This window comes from Aedes aegypti, chromosome 3 (assembly GCF_002204515.2).
Source record: "Aedes aegypti strain LVP_AGWG chromosome 3, AaegL5.0 Primary Assembly, whole genome shotgun sequence".
NCBI lineage: Eukaryota > Metazoa > Arthropoda > Insecta > Diptera > Culicidae > Aedes > Aedes aegypti.
In genome coordinates this window covers 256,457,550-256,474,771 of record NC_035109.1, presented here as the reverse complement: position 1 = coordinate 256,474,771, position 17,222 = coordinate 256,457,550, and the positions used below count along the sequence as shown (strand labels likewise).

The window sequence follows — 17,222 nt, the reverse complement described above, 5'->3', positions numbered from 1 at the left end:
CCGAATTTTTCGAGCAGTTTATTCAAAATTAAGCACAGATAATCACGGCAGGTAAATTTTTATTACCTGTTCAGTTATTGAATATTTTTTTTTAAATTTAATGAGCTTTTGCTAAACAAAAAATGCTGTATTGTTTTACAGCTCCATTAGAACTGTTCGAGACACCTGTTGATTTTTTTTTCAAACAGCATTGTATTTAGAACATCTAGTAATATTGGACTTATTCATTGATGGCAACATAACTCCTACGTTATTTCAAATAAAAGTTTCCAATTACATACTGATATGTCTAGTGACCGAGAGGTATTTTAGAGTTTTCAGGTATAACGAGATGTAATGAAACACGTCTAGTTTCAGTGGTAGTCACAAAACTTCTGCTTTCTGTATTTCTCCTGTTCCTTACATAGGCTCTGTTTCTCCCTAGTTCCCTTTTTCATTTCTTCTCACTCTCTTTCTAACTCTGAGCGAGTTCTCAAGCGTTCGCACTACTACAACTCCTCCATCCTTTAGTTCGAAAATAGTTCATTTTATTTCAAACAGATTATCTTTAAATTCACTACTTATTAAAAATCTTCGAATGCACTTTATGCTTAATAATCAAAAATCGAAATATACAAATATATACAATTAGAAAATACTAGTTAATTTGAATCTACTAATAGTAGAGAAAATCACTCCTCCTACGCTTCTTGCTTCTTCTCTTTGATCTTCTTATCGAAACCACTGGGAGTGGATCTGATTCCTGATTAACTTCAGGATCATCGTTTGAAAATATGAAAGAATCGGCCGGATAGCCATAGAATTCAAAATCTGGATTTGAAACATTTCCGAAATCTTTCTCTTCTTCTTCTTCTCTTCTTCGTTTTCTTGCAGTAGGAACTTCACTATTGCTTCTTACAGGAGACGATGACAAAACATGTACAGATGACGAAATTGGTGCTTGACTTGCTAAAGATGACGAAATTGGTGCTGCTTCCGGATTTGGCGACAGAATGGGTGCTGGATCGTTAACTGGGGCATTCGCACTCTCAATTGGGAAAACTAAGATTCCCCTGCGATGAGTGCCTGTCGATAGCTTAAGCTGACGCTTATGCGCCAACACTATCCTTCCCCCAAGAGAAATCTGGAAAGTAGCATCAGAAACTTGTCTTAAAAATGTGGCTGGTAACCAACGTCTGATGTCTGTGGTGTTTATGTTTTTGTAGTAAATCAGATCTCCATTTTTGAGTGTGGTAAATGCATCAGGCTTTTTATTACCTTTTACTGTGTGTAAATTAGGTTCATCATGCGAGTTAGTCAAATGGTTTTTAAAATTATTCTTGGGATTAATTAAGTCCAACATAGTCTTTGGTTTATAAGAGAGTAATCTTTCTGAAGGGAATTGGCCTTTGTTATCTAGGCAAATGTTGCGGTAGTTTGACAAAAAATATGCTATTTGTTCTTCAACGTCCAAACTCCTCATTTCCGGGTCAAGGAAAAACTTCTTCAAAACATCTTTGACTAACCGTACAGTTCTCTCTGCTTGCCCGTTGCTTTCAGGATGATATGGTGGACTTTTCATCACCAAAATCCCCTGGTTTTCCAAAAATGTCACAAATTTGTCAGAGTTGAACGGTGGTCCTCCGTCCGTGACAACAACGTCTGGCAAACCGTATCTGGCAAATATTCCCAAAAGAACCTTCAAAACCTTATTGCAATCTGTTCCGTTCCGCATGTACTCCAACTCGATCCACTTGGTAAAGCTGTCAACGACAACCAGGAAAACTTTTCTGTCAAAGTGGAAAAAATCAGCATGAATCCTGCTGAAGGGTTTCGTCGTTGGAATCCATCGGGAGTAGGCAGGTTTCTTGGTGGTCGCAGTCATCTGATGGCATATCACGCAGCTCTTCACGTAGTCCTCCACGTCCTTGTTCAGTCCGAACCAGTAGACTGTCCTCCGCGCTAGTTGCTTGATTTTGCTTATCCCTGAGTGATTCATATGAAGCATTTTAAGTACTTTGTTCTTCATACTCTCAGGAATCACTACTCGATCCTGGAACAAAACGCAACCTTCGATTTGCTCAAGCTCCTGGTAGTGGGAGTACACGTCGACAAAACGCTTTTCCAACCTTTGTGGCCAACCTTCTTTCAGGTATTTTAAAATCGTAAGTAAAAAGTCGTCATTTAAAGTTTCTTTAGCCACCTCTTTGTAATCGATTGGAAATTCGTTGGAAAAATTCAAATTCTTGACATATTCCCGTGCCAACTCTCTGGGAACTTCTTCAGTCAAAGGAAAACGACTGCAAAAATCGGCATTACCCATCCTTGAAGAAGGTCGATAAACAATATCGTAATCGTAAATAGAAAGCTCCATAACGTATCTCTGTAAACGCGTCACTGAAATAGAATTCTTACCCTCTTTACCAAAAATACCGATTAGAGGCTTGTGATCGGTAAAAATTGTAAAATGTTTTCCGTAAAGAAATTTATGAAACTTCTTCACAGTGCTCACAACTGCTAGCGCCTCGAGATGCAAAATTGGGTAGTTTTTCTGGGCGTTATTCAAAGAAAATGAGGTGAAGCTTATTGGTTTTTCTTCGTCGTCAACCAAATGAGCGATTACACCTCCTAAACCATAGCTACAGGCATCTGTTACTACAACTATAGGCTTATACGGGTCAAAATATTCCAAAAGGTTTGGGTTTAAAAGAAATCCTTTACAATCGTTAAAAGCTTTCTCACAGTTGTCAGTCCAACAATACGTCACGTTTTTCTTTAAAAGATTGTAAAGGCAGTTGATGCGAGTGGACAAATTAGGAATGAACTTTGAGTAATAAGTTACAAGTCCTAAAAATGCCTTCAATTCCGACACGTTCCGTGGAGCTTTCGCTTCGCGGATTGTTCTCACTTTGTCGGGGCAGGGAAGCAATCCCTTGTCTGTCAAAACATGCCCCAGGTAAGGCAACTGCGTAACAAAAAATTTGCATTTTTTTAAATTTACTTTTATGTTGGCTTTGGCAAGTCTTTCCAAAACCAAAAAAAGTTTCTTCCTGCAGTCATTAAAGTCCTTACCCGCTATCAGCACATCGTCCAAATAAACTGAAACGTTCTCCAAACCACAAAGAACTTGGTCCATGACCTTCTGAAATATAGCTGCGCTAGATGAGGCTCCTTGAGGGAGTCTATGGTAGGTATAGAGGCCCTTTATGGTATTGATTACCATGAACCTCTTGGAACGGTCGGTCAAAAGCAGCTGGGTATAAGCACCCTCTAGGTCCAAGGAACAAAAAACCGTTGAACCCGAAAGTGTAGCGAAAAGATCCTGTGCTACAGGTAAAGGATACGTATTTTGAAGCAAAACTTTATTGATGGAGACTTTGCAGTCTATCACCAAACGAATACTTTGATCCTTCTTCACGATGGCAATAACCGGTGAAGCCCATTCGCTGGCTTCAACGGGTGTGATGACTCCTTGTTTCTCCAAGTCTGCCAAATAGTCAATTACTTGTTGTCTCAAACGTAATGGAACTTCGTAGGCCTTTTTAAAAATGGGTGTGTCTTCCTTCAAGATTAAATCTCCCTTATAACCAACTATTGGACTAGAAAAATCTTTGGTAAAAATTGTCGGAAACTTACTTTTAACTTCCTCAACAGCTTTTTGTTCGCCAGTCAGGTCAATGTTCCCCACAGTCAACGGAGGGTTGGTAAACGTATTTCTCCAACCGGTGTAAAACTCGTCCAACCATGTGCGGCCAACCAGCGAAATAAAATCGTTTTTGCAACGTAAAACAACCATGCTGAGCTGTTTTCGATTCCCAGCGAGCTGTACCTCCACCAAAATTTTTCCAACAACTTTGAGTTTGTTGCCGTCAATCACAACAAGTTTTTTGTTGCAATGCTGCAGTTCACAGCTTGCGAAATTTCGAAGGTACAACTCCTCTGAAATCACACTCTCCGCTGAACCGCAGTCGATCTCCATGGTCAAACGTTTCCGGTTTACTAAAGCCTCAACATAGCAAGGATCACTGATCTTGTTGACGGACGAAATCATAAGACATGGCATGCCGTCAGAATCATCTGAATTGTAGTCTAAGTCTACCTTCAACCTTTTGAAAAGTCCTGAATCTTTGGATGCTTTGGAGCTAGAAGATGGCTTTGGAGTGTCTACAAACTTTACACTGGCTTGACTTTTACGCGGGCTTTTGCCATGTAAACGGTAGCAAAACTTTCTAGTATGTCCAGCTTTCTTGCAAAAAGAACAAACGTAAGTTGGTTTATCACCTGAACCTCTTTTGCCTTGGTATTTGTTGTTATTCCTACTTCTGGACGAAAATGATCGGTTCCTGTCAAAACTACGACTCCTGCTTCGGAATCTGTTCCTAGAACGTGAAACTTCCGGTCGGGGACCTAATCTTGCTACTACGCTTACACGCCTGTCATCATCATGCTTCAGTTTTTGTGTTCTATTTGCTGAAATCTCGGAGTTCAAAATCAGCCTTTCCGCTTTTGCAGCAGACAAATCTTCCTCATCACACAATCGCTTTTGTAACTGAGGGTCATTTACTCCTATTACAAGCATGTCGCGAATAGCCCTGTCTTTAAAATCTCCAAAGTCACATCGTTCCGCTAAATTCTTAACGGTTATTACAAAATCTTCCAAAGATTCATTCCGGCCCTGCCTCTTCGTCCAAAATTTATAGCTGTGCACAACAGCTGAGTCATTTTTATCATAGCGTTTCTTCAATTCATCAGTTAGTTGTTTGTAAGTTAACTCATTAAAATCTTTTCCAGGAAAAAGCCTTTTTAGTTCGGTAAAAACTTCTTTACCGCAAACCGCTAGGAAAGATGTTTTGTATCTATCCTCTGGAAAATCATTGTGCTTAAAAATCCATTCCAGCTGTTCCTGATACTGGCTGAATGGCATAGAAAATGGCACGTAAGCATCCGCAATCGATGTTAAAGTCATCCTTTCCAAAGGAATGCACAAGAAAACAACACAAAAACAAAATTAAAATGGGACTAAACCGATAGTAAATTCAAAATAAAATAAAAAAATCTCGCAGAAAAAAAATATCCCAAAAAGGTAAACAAAACCACGTACCTGATGACAAAAAACGATCTGTGAACAGCCCTGTAGGCCAAAAGTCGCACTCCAAACAAAATCCAATTGGAATCCTTCCCAAAAGCAGCAGCAGCAGTCAAAAGCACACAAAACCTTCAGATGCGCTTGTGCATCCACAATCCAACGGCGAGTTCAACGGCAACAGCAGCAACAAAACGATGATGGCGAATCCAGCTGTAGCACAATCACCACAATCACAATGGCAAATTCTTTTTCTCCTCCGACGAATGGCTCCAGCAGTAGCAGCACAATACACACAATCCCGGTCGGCTGACCACAAAAATCAAACGACGTCAACTCTGGCGACGGCGATTCGATGGTTTTCGGAGGAAACACCCGAGATCGATGACCTCCGATGCACTTTCGATGCACTTTTTGTTGACACTTTCGCTTTCACCAACCTGCCGACTTGCTCCGTCGTTCGTCGTTCGGGTTGTCGGTATTGGTGTGTTCGGTCGTCTCTGCTTTCCACTCTGCTTCTTCGGACTTGTCAAAAATCAGCTTGAAATTCCCCTTTGCGTTCCCGGTCGCTGGGATCTTCTGGGGAGCTGGTACGCACACTGAGAAACTTGTTGCTGGTGGTTGTAGTCGTTGATAAAAATTTGCTGCAAATGTGTGAACGAAAAATGGTGTGTGTAGAAAAACTATCGTCGACAAAAATTATTCACGTTTTCACAAAATGGCTTTTCTTCAAATGGCTTTTATTTTATAAGCAGTTTCAATAAAATGTTGTCGCTTCACTGTTTAACCGCCAACAAAAAAGGACAAAGCAAGGTTTTGTTCTGGCTCAAAGGATATTCACACACAAAAGGATACTCTCAGAACAATGGCAACCAAGCAAAAATTATGGCGAAAAATTCACAAGGAGGAAAAAAATTACTTACGCCGCTCCTTGGATAAAATTCGTGGCAATTCTTTCCGAATCCACTAAAATTGCACTAAATTCACACGCGAAAAAAAAATAAACTTTCTAAAAAATTCTATCCTCGTACGTCACTGATATGTCTAGTGACCGAGAGGTATTTTAGAGTTTTCAGGTATAACGAGATGTAATGAAACACGTCTAGTTTCAGTGGTAGTCACAAAACTTCTGCTTTCTGTATTTCTCCTGTTCCTTACATAGGCTCTGTTTCTCCCTAGTTCCCTTTTTCATTTCTTCTCACTCTCTTTCTAACTCTGAGCGAGTTCTCAAGCGTTCGCACTACTACACATACAACTAATAAAACTTCTATTTCCAGGTTGCTATGGATGAAAACGCATCGCACAAAGCTTCATTATGATTATAGAAATGTTTCTACGTGCAAAGTCTATTAACCCCGTAGCTTTCAAGTTCATCTTCACATCTTGTTTAGCTTTTCGACTACAGCGTTGTGTTACATCCAAGTCCGCTATCTCTCCGTGGCTGTTAGGCGATTTCTCACAATTCCTCGCATGTTTAGCGTTCTCTGGTCTTCTTTAACTTGTGTATCCAGCATTTAACAATCTTTTGCGAAACTAAAGTGTTCTCCAATACACTATGAACTAAACAGATCTTCGGTCTAAACCCTTACTTACTTAATGGATAGACCTATATTAAACTTAATGCGTACTGCCTCTCGGCTCTATACTAGTATTACAATCCGCTTGTAGCGGAATTTTATTGTCATCATGCTCCAACTCGGGCCCGCTATTTCCGATACCGATATTTTTACGTACAATGCACATCGAACTTTCTGAAATCCTTCCAATATGAATAGATCTTCCTCCGGATGGCATCGAATCGTCTTCACAGTTACACTGACAGCGTGAGCCACGACTTCTTTGGATGGTGTGTGATTAATTCTATCTTCTATTGTACTTCTCCACCAAAGTTGCAGTCGTGTTTGTTTATCGTGGTCACTCCCTGGTGGTCATTCCCTCAGAGCAATGCATCATCATGATACATACTTACTGATCCAGTCTAAGTATGTAGTATCTCCTCTTTGTCGATTCTCCGGTTTGCCCCATCGGAAACACATATTCTGATCGTCACGCAAGGCTACATGACGGATTCCTCATTGTATCCCTAAATACAACACTGTAGAACAGTCTTTTTGTGTCTATCGCCAATACTAATCCTTCGAATGATATAACGTTAGCATTCGTAACTTCATGTACAGTGAATCCACAATTAAGAATCACCCACAATTTATGAATCAGCTGCCTTTAAAGGACAAAATAACAGTAAAAAATAGCACAAAACATCACGGAAACATTTTCACTTATAATTTATTTTGAGTAAAATTGTTTACGTGATGTTTTGTGTTGATTTTTGTTGTTATTTTGTCATTTAAAGTCAGCTGATTCATAAATTGTGGGCGATTCTTAATTGTGGATCCACTGTACATGTTGATACGCCAATTTTGTCTTTATGATCTACTTCCCGTAATATTCCGGAATCTCCTCCTAAGTATGATCTTTTAATGTCTTTTATCTTTGGCCAGCGGGACAGCGTTTTGGCCTTTCTCTAATAAAACTGTACCTTTATCGACGGTTTAAATGTGATCTTTCTTCATTCCAACTGTTTATCCAAGATGATGCATAGGGTAATGTTCCAATAGTGGAGGTGCTAAGCACGGTTCAACTTCATTTAACCCCATTTAACCCTCTATTGTTGTAACGAGAAGTAACGACCATTCACTTAATAAGAAAATTGATTTCATCGCATTAACCATCGGCATGTCAGGGAAAAATAGTACCTCCACTAGTGGTACACTGTTCCTTTAGTTGAGGTAAATTTTAAATTTGTGTTCCTATAGTTGCGGTATCCGTTGTTTTCTTATGGGATCCTCCATGATTGGAACACTTTACCGCAACTATTGGTATTACTTAGAAAAGTTTAAGCAGTTTTGGTGATATTTCAACCATTTTGAAGCAATTGTTTCGTGTATCAATAAGCCAATACTTCGATTGGCGGTGTCGGATCTGCATCTAATTCAATCAAATCAGTGTAAATGGCACTACCGCAACTAGGGAAAGTGTACCCTATTTAGACATATGTAAAATTTTTAAATCTGTTTGAATGTTTCAACATCAAGATTAAATCTAACTATTACAACACACAAAAAATCAAAATTAGAAGACATTAAAGTAATCACGTATGGCGAAATAAGGAACCACTATGACCATAACTTTTACACCTACCCTATGAGAATATTTTCATACAAATTGCTCAAATTTGGCATGCTCTAGTTTCGTTCGCTTTCAAGCCATCGAGCTGAAATTTTCTCCTAGTTGTCGTAAACTGCGGTCTAACTTTCCGACAGGGCTGGTAAAAACTTGATATTTTGTGGTTACAAAATTGAGCATATTTATACTGCCGTGAATCGCAAGTCAGTCCCATCTGTAAAAAGTAGTCATTGAGAAAATGGGCTGTGAAGTTTCCAAACTCGTTTTCCATACAAATAATCGAAAAATTCCAGAGGATTTAAATATGTTCCAATGTCAATGAAACTTTCAGAATTTGCTTTTCACTCTGATATCTTCCCGTGAAAAATATAAAGATCATCAAATCATGGTTCATTTTTGTGTTACACGGTACGGAAATCTGTGGTGGGACTGATATGCGATTACTTTTGATTATGGGACAACTCGACTTGGTGTTTTTTTTTATATATATTTTTACTGAACAAATCATGTTGTCTCATTAGTGCAGTTGAAAGATCATTGAAAGATATGTTGAAAACTGAACTCAACTCAATTTTGACAAAAATGCAGATGGGACTGACTTGCGATTCACGGCAGTATAGTTCTGTAGAAAAAATCAGCTCGATTACTTGGAAGGCAACAAGACAACAGTCAAGTTGGAGTGTTTGGTATGAAAAATGACTTACGTCGCAATTATTCAGAACAGCACTGTATTAGGGTAGTTGAAAATATTGCTTTTGCCTTACACTGATCATTCGATTCTCGATAACATTTTCAGCTCATTTGAATAAAATTAAGAATGCAAAACCTTTTAAAAGTGGCGAACTCGCCAAAAGCCTCTTTAAAAAAAAATCGAATGATAATAAACCCTTCAAAATTTGTCTGCAGTACAGGCACTGAATCGTTTTTAGTGACTTGGTCTTAATTTGACCTGGTCACTAAAAAGTCACTAATTTCACAAAAATGGTCGCTAAAACCACTATTTCCGTGACGTGTGAAGATTTTCGGCATTCGAAAGACAAAGATCATTGTTAATCTTGACATCTAAAATTCCAAAAAAGGAATGGATTCCTAGCGATTTTCTGCAAAACACCGGGCAAAAATTTCTGGCGGAATTTGTTCGTCGAGGTTTTGGTGAAATTGGTGGTAAGAATTCAGATATACTAACCCTCAAACGTACAAGACAAAAACTATGACCTATTAAAAGAATTACTTGGTTTTCTCATATAAACTCTGAAGAGCCTGTGTAGTCCTAATCTTCATCCAAATGAGCTCAGATTTTGGGAGGACGCTTAGAATCTGATCCAGAATTGAATGGGTGGTATAGAGCAAAAGCGATTTTTGAAATACCTTAATACCTAAGTGGAAATTTTCGTTTAGCGTTCAAATCGTAAGTATGTTTTGTATTCATTGTAAATAGGAACTATGTTGCCATTTTGATGGATAACCCATAATAAAGTCCATAGACTGATTTATTCATTACTATATTCATATCAATAAACTTTTAATTTTAAGACTAAACATTCACATGAATTTAACTAGGATGATTCAAAACAGCAATGCCGGTCCGGTGACAGCCAAAAATACGATGTCTTCAACGTCAACGGCAACGGTCACAACGTCGTCGACATCCGGTGGTCTAATAACATCGCAAATTTACTCTGCAGCTTCAACAGGTACCGTATTTGTGTAAAACATGCCAAATTTGTGATTGATTATATAATTGCCATACAATGTACATGGGTCAGCGAATTACTTGTGATGGGAAAGACGTGAATCAACATGGAACAAACCAACAAGGAGTCATCAGGCCTGCTTCCAATCTATAACTCTAGTTTGTAAGGTATTTCTTTCAGGTGACATGCACAGCGGCTCTCATCATTATGTTATAGTTTTTGTTTTTGTACAACTCCTATTGATACTGAACGCACACCGCGTGCTTAACTAATTCACATCATTCCAATGTGACAAGTATTTTGTTTACAAAACTTTTTCAATCTTAGTAGATTCCACTTCACTCAAAAATGCGTTCCACTAAAACGTTATGTAAAGGATTATTTAAATTTAATTTATTATGATTCAGTAAAACTTCACTTTTGGTTTTTCTACCTTAATCGTTTTTTAAATAATCTAAAGTAAACATTAACACAATATTGCGATTGTGTAGAGTATCATTTTCAAATTCCTATTCTAATTTGGAATTCGCTTGGAAGTTTATCTATTTTCTTCGTTTTACTAACACTATTGGAAAAAGGTTTTTCAATCCTCGAATAACGTCATAGCAATAAATACAGACACGAACAAACACCAAGGATAAGGATACTGGAGCATCAATACTATTGCGCTGTGGTCATTCATCTGAACTCGGAACTCAAATTCTCAAAAGCACCTAGCAGTCACCGATTTCAAATTTCAAAATCAGCGTTCGTCCATGACTCTGTTACAAGAAACCTTGTTATTTCTGAATTTTCTAATTGTGCTTCTCTATGCTCCCTATTTCCGCCTAGATGATTTGCAACAGTTGGACGTTGGTACTAAGTCGGGAAACGAGCAGCAGTCCGGCGGCGAGCACAACGCCGAAAACTTTGGCGGCGCCGGCGTCGGCAACAACAACATGCATAGCGGACCGAAGCATGGCCAGAGTGGGTCATTGCAGCAACACATGGGTGGACATTCTAGAGGACGTGGCATGTATCGCATAAATCAACCTTACTATGCGAATAACAACAATGCCAATGGACGTAACAATAGTAATGGCAACTATCAGTTCAACAACTTTCAACGGGTTTACGAACCCAGCCCTTCAGCGCAACCACCATCAGCGAAGTGTCGTTGGTAAATTGTCGCAGAAACATGGCAAGGCGCCAATGATCTATTACAAACTGTTGTAATTCTAGTTTGTTGACAATTTTATGTGAATAATACAAGTGCTCGCGGAAAGTTCGTTGAGCAGCAATTATTAACGCTACTACATAATTTATTGCTGAACTGTACATATTGATAATTTGTTCCTAGAATGAACTCTTGGTAGACTTAGAATGTGTTATTTAAAAATAAAAGATATTATTTTTGGTGAAAACGTGAAGATATTTCTTTGTGAGAATTTCTACTTTTATTTCAAGTCTTATCTTATTTCTCTACTTGGCATTGTATCCCAACTGTATAAGCTATATCTGCTATGTTTGAACTAAAATAATACCATCAAAGTCATTAAGGGTCATCCGTTAAGCACAGGCAAATAGACGTAACATTTGAAACAAATTTCTTCAAAAACCATCGCCATGTTGACAACATCATCATCTGGTTTAACATACTTAAGCTAGTCAGCGAAACAATCTAGCATTTTAAGCATTTTAAGCCAGCAGTTTTGCATGTTGTCACTTTTATTCGCAGAAGAGAGGATCGATGAAGAGAAATTGATTATGTTACATTCCTTAATTCTAGCACACGCTTGATTTATTCATCGAGTTTTTTTACATAACTTTTTGTCTTGGTGTATTTCTTGCCAAAATTAATTCTATCTGTAACTTTTAAATCAATAGTCATTCATTTTTTTTTTCAAGAGTTTTCAAAAATTGAGATAATTTTAAGCGTTTGTTAGAATAAAGGTGAAAGTTACATGATCGATTTCTCTTTATTGATCCTCTCTTCTGTGAATTAAGTATCTTAAGCCAAAATCCTTGGTAGTTCCTGAATGTTTAGAAGAACTGCTAATGAAATCCGTAAAAAAAACGGCGGAGCTAAGATATTGAAACATTTATCTAATTATTTAATATCTTTATTTTAACTTAGGTATACATAGTTTGGTTGGATACATATTTGGTGATATGTAGAGAACACATTCACGCTGTATCTTGTTCGCAGGATATTTACTCTTACATGTTTGTATATCTCGAAAATTGGGCGCTTGGTACACAAATTGTATGTAACAGTTACACTTAAACGAAAATAAACCATGTAGCATATTATAAGCGTTTATCAATGTAAATGGCACAGACAGATTCTTAATCCTTATATTGTTCGAAAACTACTTAAGTCTACAACTGCCGATCAAAGCGTTTTAAATCAGTCATATTTTGGAATTATTAATTTGCTTATAAATGCTTCGACTCAATGGTTACAGAAGAACTCTCTGGAGATCATCCACGCCAACTCTTCGTCTTCACTGCTGCTACTAGTGCTTATGGTTCGAGTGCCATTAAGTGGTTGTTTCTTTGTATCCTCTTCGGTAATCATGTTTTCATAGATCTGATCCTCCGAAATATTTTCTGGCGGAGCTTGTGCTTGACTCTGCGAAACTATTTCATTGAATTTCTTTTTCTTCATTCCGCACAGCAAAGCCTCATCTTCTAACAGAAGGTTGTTGCGTTGAAATTCATCGGGCTTTTTCGGTTCCCGCAATTGGAGAAACCACAAATCATCCGCGTGCCGTCGCAACCCTGGGATTGCCTGCACTTGCTCTAGCAATTTGGGATACTTAGAGATAACTCTCATGCAGTGGAATATCAGACTATCCTTGAATGATGCCGCATTGATGAGTTTGATTGATGATTTAGCCGATGTTGAACAGACCATCGGGTAAATGCATCCTTTGCTGTCGCGAGGAATGTTTGAGTAGGCACGACCTTGCGACCGCCGGTTCAAATAGAACTCGAGGACTCCACGGAACATGTCGACGTAAACGCCAATAATGCGACCCTGACTGAATTTCTTGCCGTAGTATTTCAGCTGATTGTTGTGTTGGGTCAGCCCACGGTACGAATAGCCCCATGATTGGTCGTCCAGTCCCAGACAACTAGCGAATTTGAAACGATGTGCCAGGAGATCTACCTTGTCCGTTCCAATTCCGAGCATCTGGAAATATAAAAAAATCGAGTGTTCACTAATGTTTTAGCATCTCTAAAAAATCATGCAAATCGGTTTATTTATGTACTACAAGAAATCAGGAAATTACAAATCTATATTTTTTTAAGTTTCCAAAATCTTAATGCCACCAGAGTAGGTACCTAATACCAGAAACTTAAATGCTCATATCTTAAATATGGTTACACTTTTTTTCATTATTTGGTCGGCGTTAAGTCAGAGTGGACCAAGTGACATTTTTCATATTTTGAGAAAAATGGGTTTAAAGTCTAACGCACTGTAATTTTTGAACTCGTTTAAAATTTGGTTCAATATTTTTACACATCTTTGTGTTACTTTCAAACAATATGATGTGAAGCGATAATCATTAAAAATCATAATCCAAACCTCTGATAGAACGATTTTCTGATGGACTATGTGCACTTGGTCCACTCTGACTGAACTAAAGACCACCGTTCAGTGAGTTGGTTCACTCTGACTGAACCATTTCTAAGAAAATAACAATCATTCAATGCCTGCATGTTAAAACTGGGTGCATATCTCTAAGAAAAACAGATTATCAAGACCCTTCGACACCAGTATCGTAAATTCTTTAAGAATCCATATCGTCAATACTGAAATCAGTGGCATTTCGATAGCTTGAAAATTAAAGGTTTGATGGCCAGAAATGTTCAAAAATGTGTCAGAGTCGACCAAGTGAAAATCTTGAGTACCGACCAAAATATACTGGTCCAAAAAGCGGGTTCTAGCACATTCCATCCATACACCATAGAACTACCATAAACTTCTATCAGACTCTGAAATTGACTCAAAAAATGCAATGATCAATCAGTGTATTGCTTTTGAACACATGGTTCACTCTGTCTGCACAGAAATTGATGCATTTTCTACCACCCATCGATATATGATAAATGATTAAAAATCAAATCAAATGCATCGAATTAAATAATATTTATAAAATTCTTTAATTACATAAGTAGAAGAATTATTCGAAGTCGAGAAATCTGACAAATTTCTAGAAATGGTTTTCATCTCCTCGTATTCCTCAGCGCGCTGATCATTTTCGCTGATATGGTAATAAGCAATTGGTCCACTCTGACTGCACACTTTTATCCAGTTTCATTGATCATACAAAGTAAATTTGTTACACATCTCGCGCATTCTACAGCATTCTTAAAATCTGATCGAAGTGAAACGGAGATAAGGTAATTTCGCATCTAATGAGAGAATAACCCAATTTTCCCAAGTTTTGTACTTGGTCCCCTCTGACTTAACGCCGACCATTTGTTAGTATTATTCCAAATATCACATTCATTTCTTATATCTAGGTGTTCTGTGTTAGACAACACTATCATGCTTATTTGGAAAACCAAATTTAAGATTTTATTAACATTTTGTCAACAACATATTACATTTCATTTGCCGTAGCAGTTCTGCGTGCTTCGTGAAGCCCCCCTGTTTTGGAGCGTCTTGCTGGGTAGTGCTTCGTGAAGCCCAAGCAGGACGGTTCGGTTTTGCGTCGTCCGATAGATTTTGCTCACGGTTTCGACGCCGATTTTTTCCCTGTTTTGGAGCGTTTTGCTGGGTAGGAATTTGGGAAGGCCCAAGCAAGACGGTTTGTTTTCGGGACGCCAAGAAGTTTTGCTGTCAGTCTCAGTTTTGTGTTCAGTCGAGGATGGATTACCAACTGGTGAGTTCGTTTCATGCTTATGATAACACATATTTTCTTGAAAGCGTAACTTTTAAGTAATATTAAAACAAACTTTGTATGGTTCGTCACTATAAGTGTCGGCTTTTTTCTTATACAATTTCAATATACATAGGGTCGGTGTTCCCTTAGTGGACGGTCCCCTATAGTCGCACTAGTGGCGTTTTACGGCCGTTTCACAGGTAATCGTAGCAAAATAATTGTGCTTATTCTGCGCGGCGTGTGAGTCGAGACGAGTCGCTCTCACCGCGAGTGACGTGAGACGACTAATGTTAATCAAATGGGAGCGAGTCGACATTGTCACCTCATTCGACTCGTGTCACCTCACACGCCGCGCAGAATAGGCACGAATGTTTGACATGAAGATCAGTAGCTATTTATCTAAGTACCATAGACACACAGCTCGATTTTGTTCAAAAAATGATCGAAATAAATAGTTTTGCTTAAAATTTTAGCTCCCTTGCACCTATAGTTAACCTATTGTTCCTATAGTAGCACTACTAAGAGAAACTATTTTGTTATTAAACAAAATAGTTGATAAATTAGGAACTTTTTTATATCAATCGAACGCTTTTGATCCACTTTTCAAAGCAGGGTTGCGATGGATCTTCTTCGTGAACAATGATCGACGCATCTTCGCGATCCAACATTCGCCAAAATTCATTTTTCATTTTTGCGTCACGAAGAGCATCGCAAAAAGCGAACGGATGCAACGTCGAAGAAGCAAAATGAACACACCGATAAGTGGTTCGCGAAGCCTCTCCCCTCGTAGGATTCATTTATCCACGTGCTGTTCATTCTCGTGATTCATTGCAAGGTTGCTTCTTCTCGTAAAGTCAAGCAAACACTCCACGCTAAGCCAGCTCCACGCAGCGCATGTGTTAAAACTACACAGAATGAGGCAACCAATGCAGAACTGGCTGACTGAGTGAAAATTCTGAGTAGGTCGCACTAATTCTGTGAGTTGCCGACGTTTTCGCCTTCGGCTGTCCGAGATCGATGGAAAGGGAACTGTCAATGATATCCCGCGTGGCAGCAAACAGTTGGCCGTTGGTAAGATGGGGAGCTTTCTGAGATGTTTCTAGCGAAAAGCCGGAAGGTGGTCGCAAATGCGAAAGTTTTTTCCCCATTTGCTGCCGCTTCGGCTATTCAAATGAAAAATCTCTGAAAATCTTTAAAATTGGAATGTTTTTTTTAATGTTTTCAGAAGCAAAACAAAAATGGAAACGAATTCCGCATTCCAAGCGTTCCTCCTCTGTGCGCAATTTACTCATTCAGTTTTGTTTACCACCGTTTGCACAAAACTGTGTACAGCCCCTTTGCACAGAATCTGTGCTGCACGAAAAGAGGCCAATTTTGTGGCGCTTGGCACTCATTTTTGAGGCGGAGCAAGTTTAGCGTGATTGTTGCAAGCCCACATGAAGATGATCGAAATGAATATTTTTCTGTTCTTCGCGAAGAGCAGGCGGCGTGGATCGTACCGTTCACATTACCAAGCGATGGAAAATCACCCGATGATAGCGTCGGGAGAAACAGCGATCCGAAAATGAAACACGAACGAATGAAGCGCCCGAACGGTTGTTTGTGTTTATTCACAGATTCTGTTTTGATGCCTACGAAAATTCATCGTGCCTCGCGTTTCCGATCGTTGTTCAGCAACATTGTTTCAAAGGAAAAATATAAAAGTTTTGTAAAAATACGGTTATGATTTGTGTTTTGCTTATTCCGTGAGGCTAGTGCTACTATAGGAACAGAAATTAGGAATAGTGCTACTATAGGCACATGTGTTCCTATAGTGGCACAGGCGATAATAAATACAAAAACATGAGTTTTCTTATGTTTCATAATTTTTCCACAAAGCCAAGATAAAAAGCTTTCAGATGATCTAAAAATAATTCCGTAGGCTTTATTTTTCGATTTTATACGAATATTTGTTCTTAGCTATGCGGCTATTGGTACATCGACCCTATATTTTTCTCTTTTTGACATTATTAAAAATTACCTTTTGAATTATTCGACAATGTGAATGTTGACGTATTTTTTTTAAACTTCTACCATATCGAGACAAAATGCACAGAAATACTCATATGTAATTTTCAAACAAACTATGTATGGTTCGTCACTACAAGTGTTGACATTATTCCTGTTTCATATAATTCAAAATATATACATGTAATTTTCAATTTTCGTCCTTAATAAAAAAGTCTTTTGAATTGTTCGACATTATAGATGTTGACGTGCTTTTTAAAGCTTCTTCCAAAACTAGCTTTAAATATAAGTCGTATATATCCCCCTTGTCCATGGATCGCATCACCGACCAGAGGTGACTTCCAGATCTTTTCCTCCCTCACTAATAAACACCCTTTCCGTGGTGATTGTGGAGAT

General features: G+C 38.4%; 2 protein-coding genes across 5 annotated transcripts in view; one reads left to right on the top strand and one right to left on the bottom strand.

The window, feature by feature from the left end:
* The window catches only part of LOC5575320 (extensin), a 37,138-nt gene extending 25,793 nt beyond the window's left edge, over positions 1-11,345 (top strand). Inside the window, exons 6-7 of one of the 3 annotated variants that reach the window (XM_021852416.1) lie at positions 9,824-9,942; positions 10,774-11,345. In XM_021852416.1, the coding sequence (XP_021708108.1) occupies positions 9,824-9,942; positions 10,774-11,105 (451 nt within the window). In that variant the 3' untranslated portion in view covers positions 11,106-11,345. Of the gene's footprint in view, positions 1-9,808; positions 9,943-10,773 lie in introns of all 3 variants that reach the window. The other 2 variants (XM_021852415.1, XM_021852417.1) reach the window with 2 other exon arrangements.
* Positions 11,346-12,028: 683 nt separating this feature from the next.
* The window catches only part of LOC5575317 (SPRY domain-containing SOCS box protein 3), a 30,726-nt gene continuing 25,532 nt past the window's right edge, over positions 12,029-17,222 (bottom strand). For both annotated transcript variants that reach the window (XM_021852418.1, XM_001655641.2), the window contains exon 3: positions 12,029-13,120. In XM_021852418.1, the coding sequence (XP_021708110.1) occupies positions 12,377-13,120 (744 nt within the window). In that variant the 3' untranslated portion in view covers positions 12,029-12,376. The remainder of the gene's footprint in view (positions 13,121-17,222) is intronic.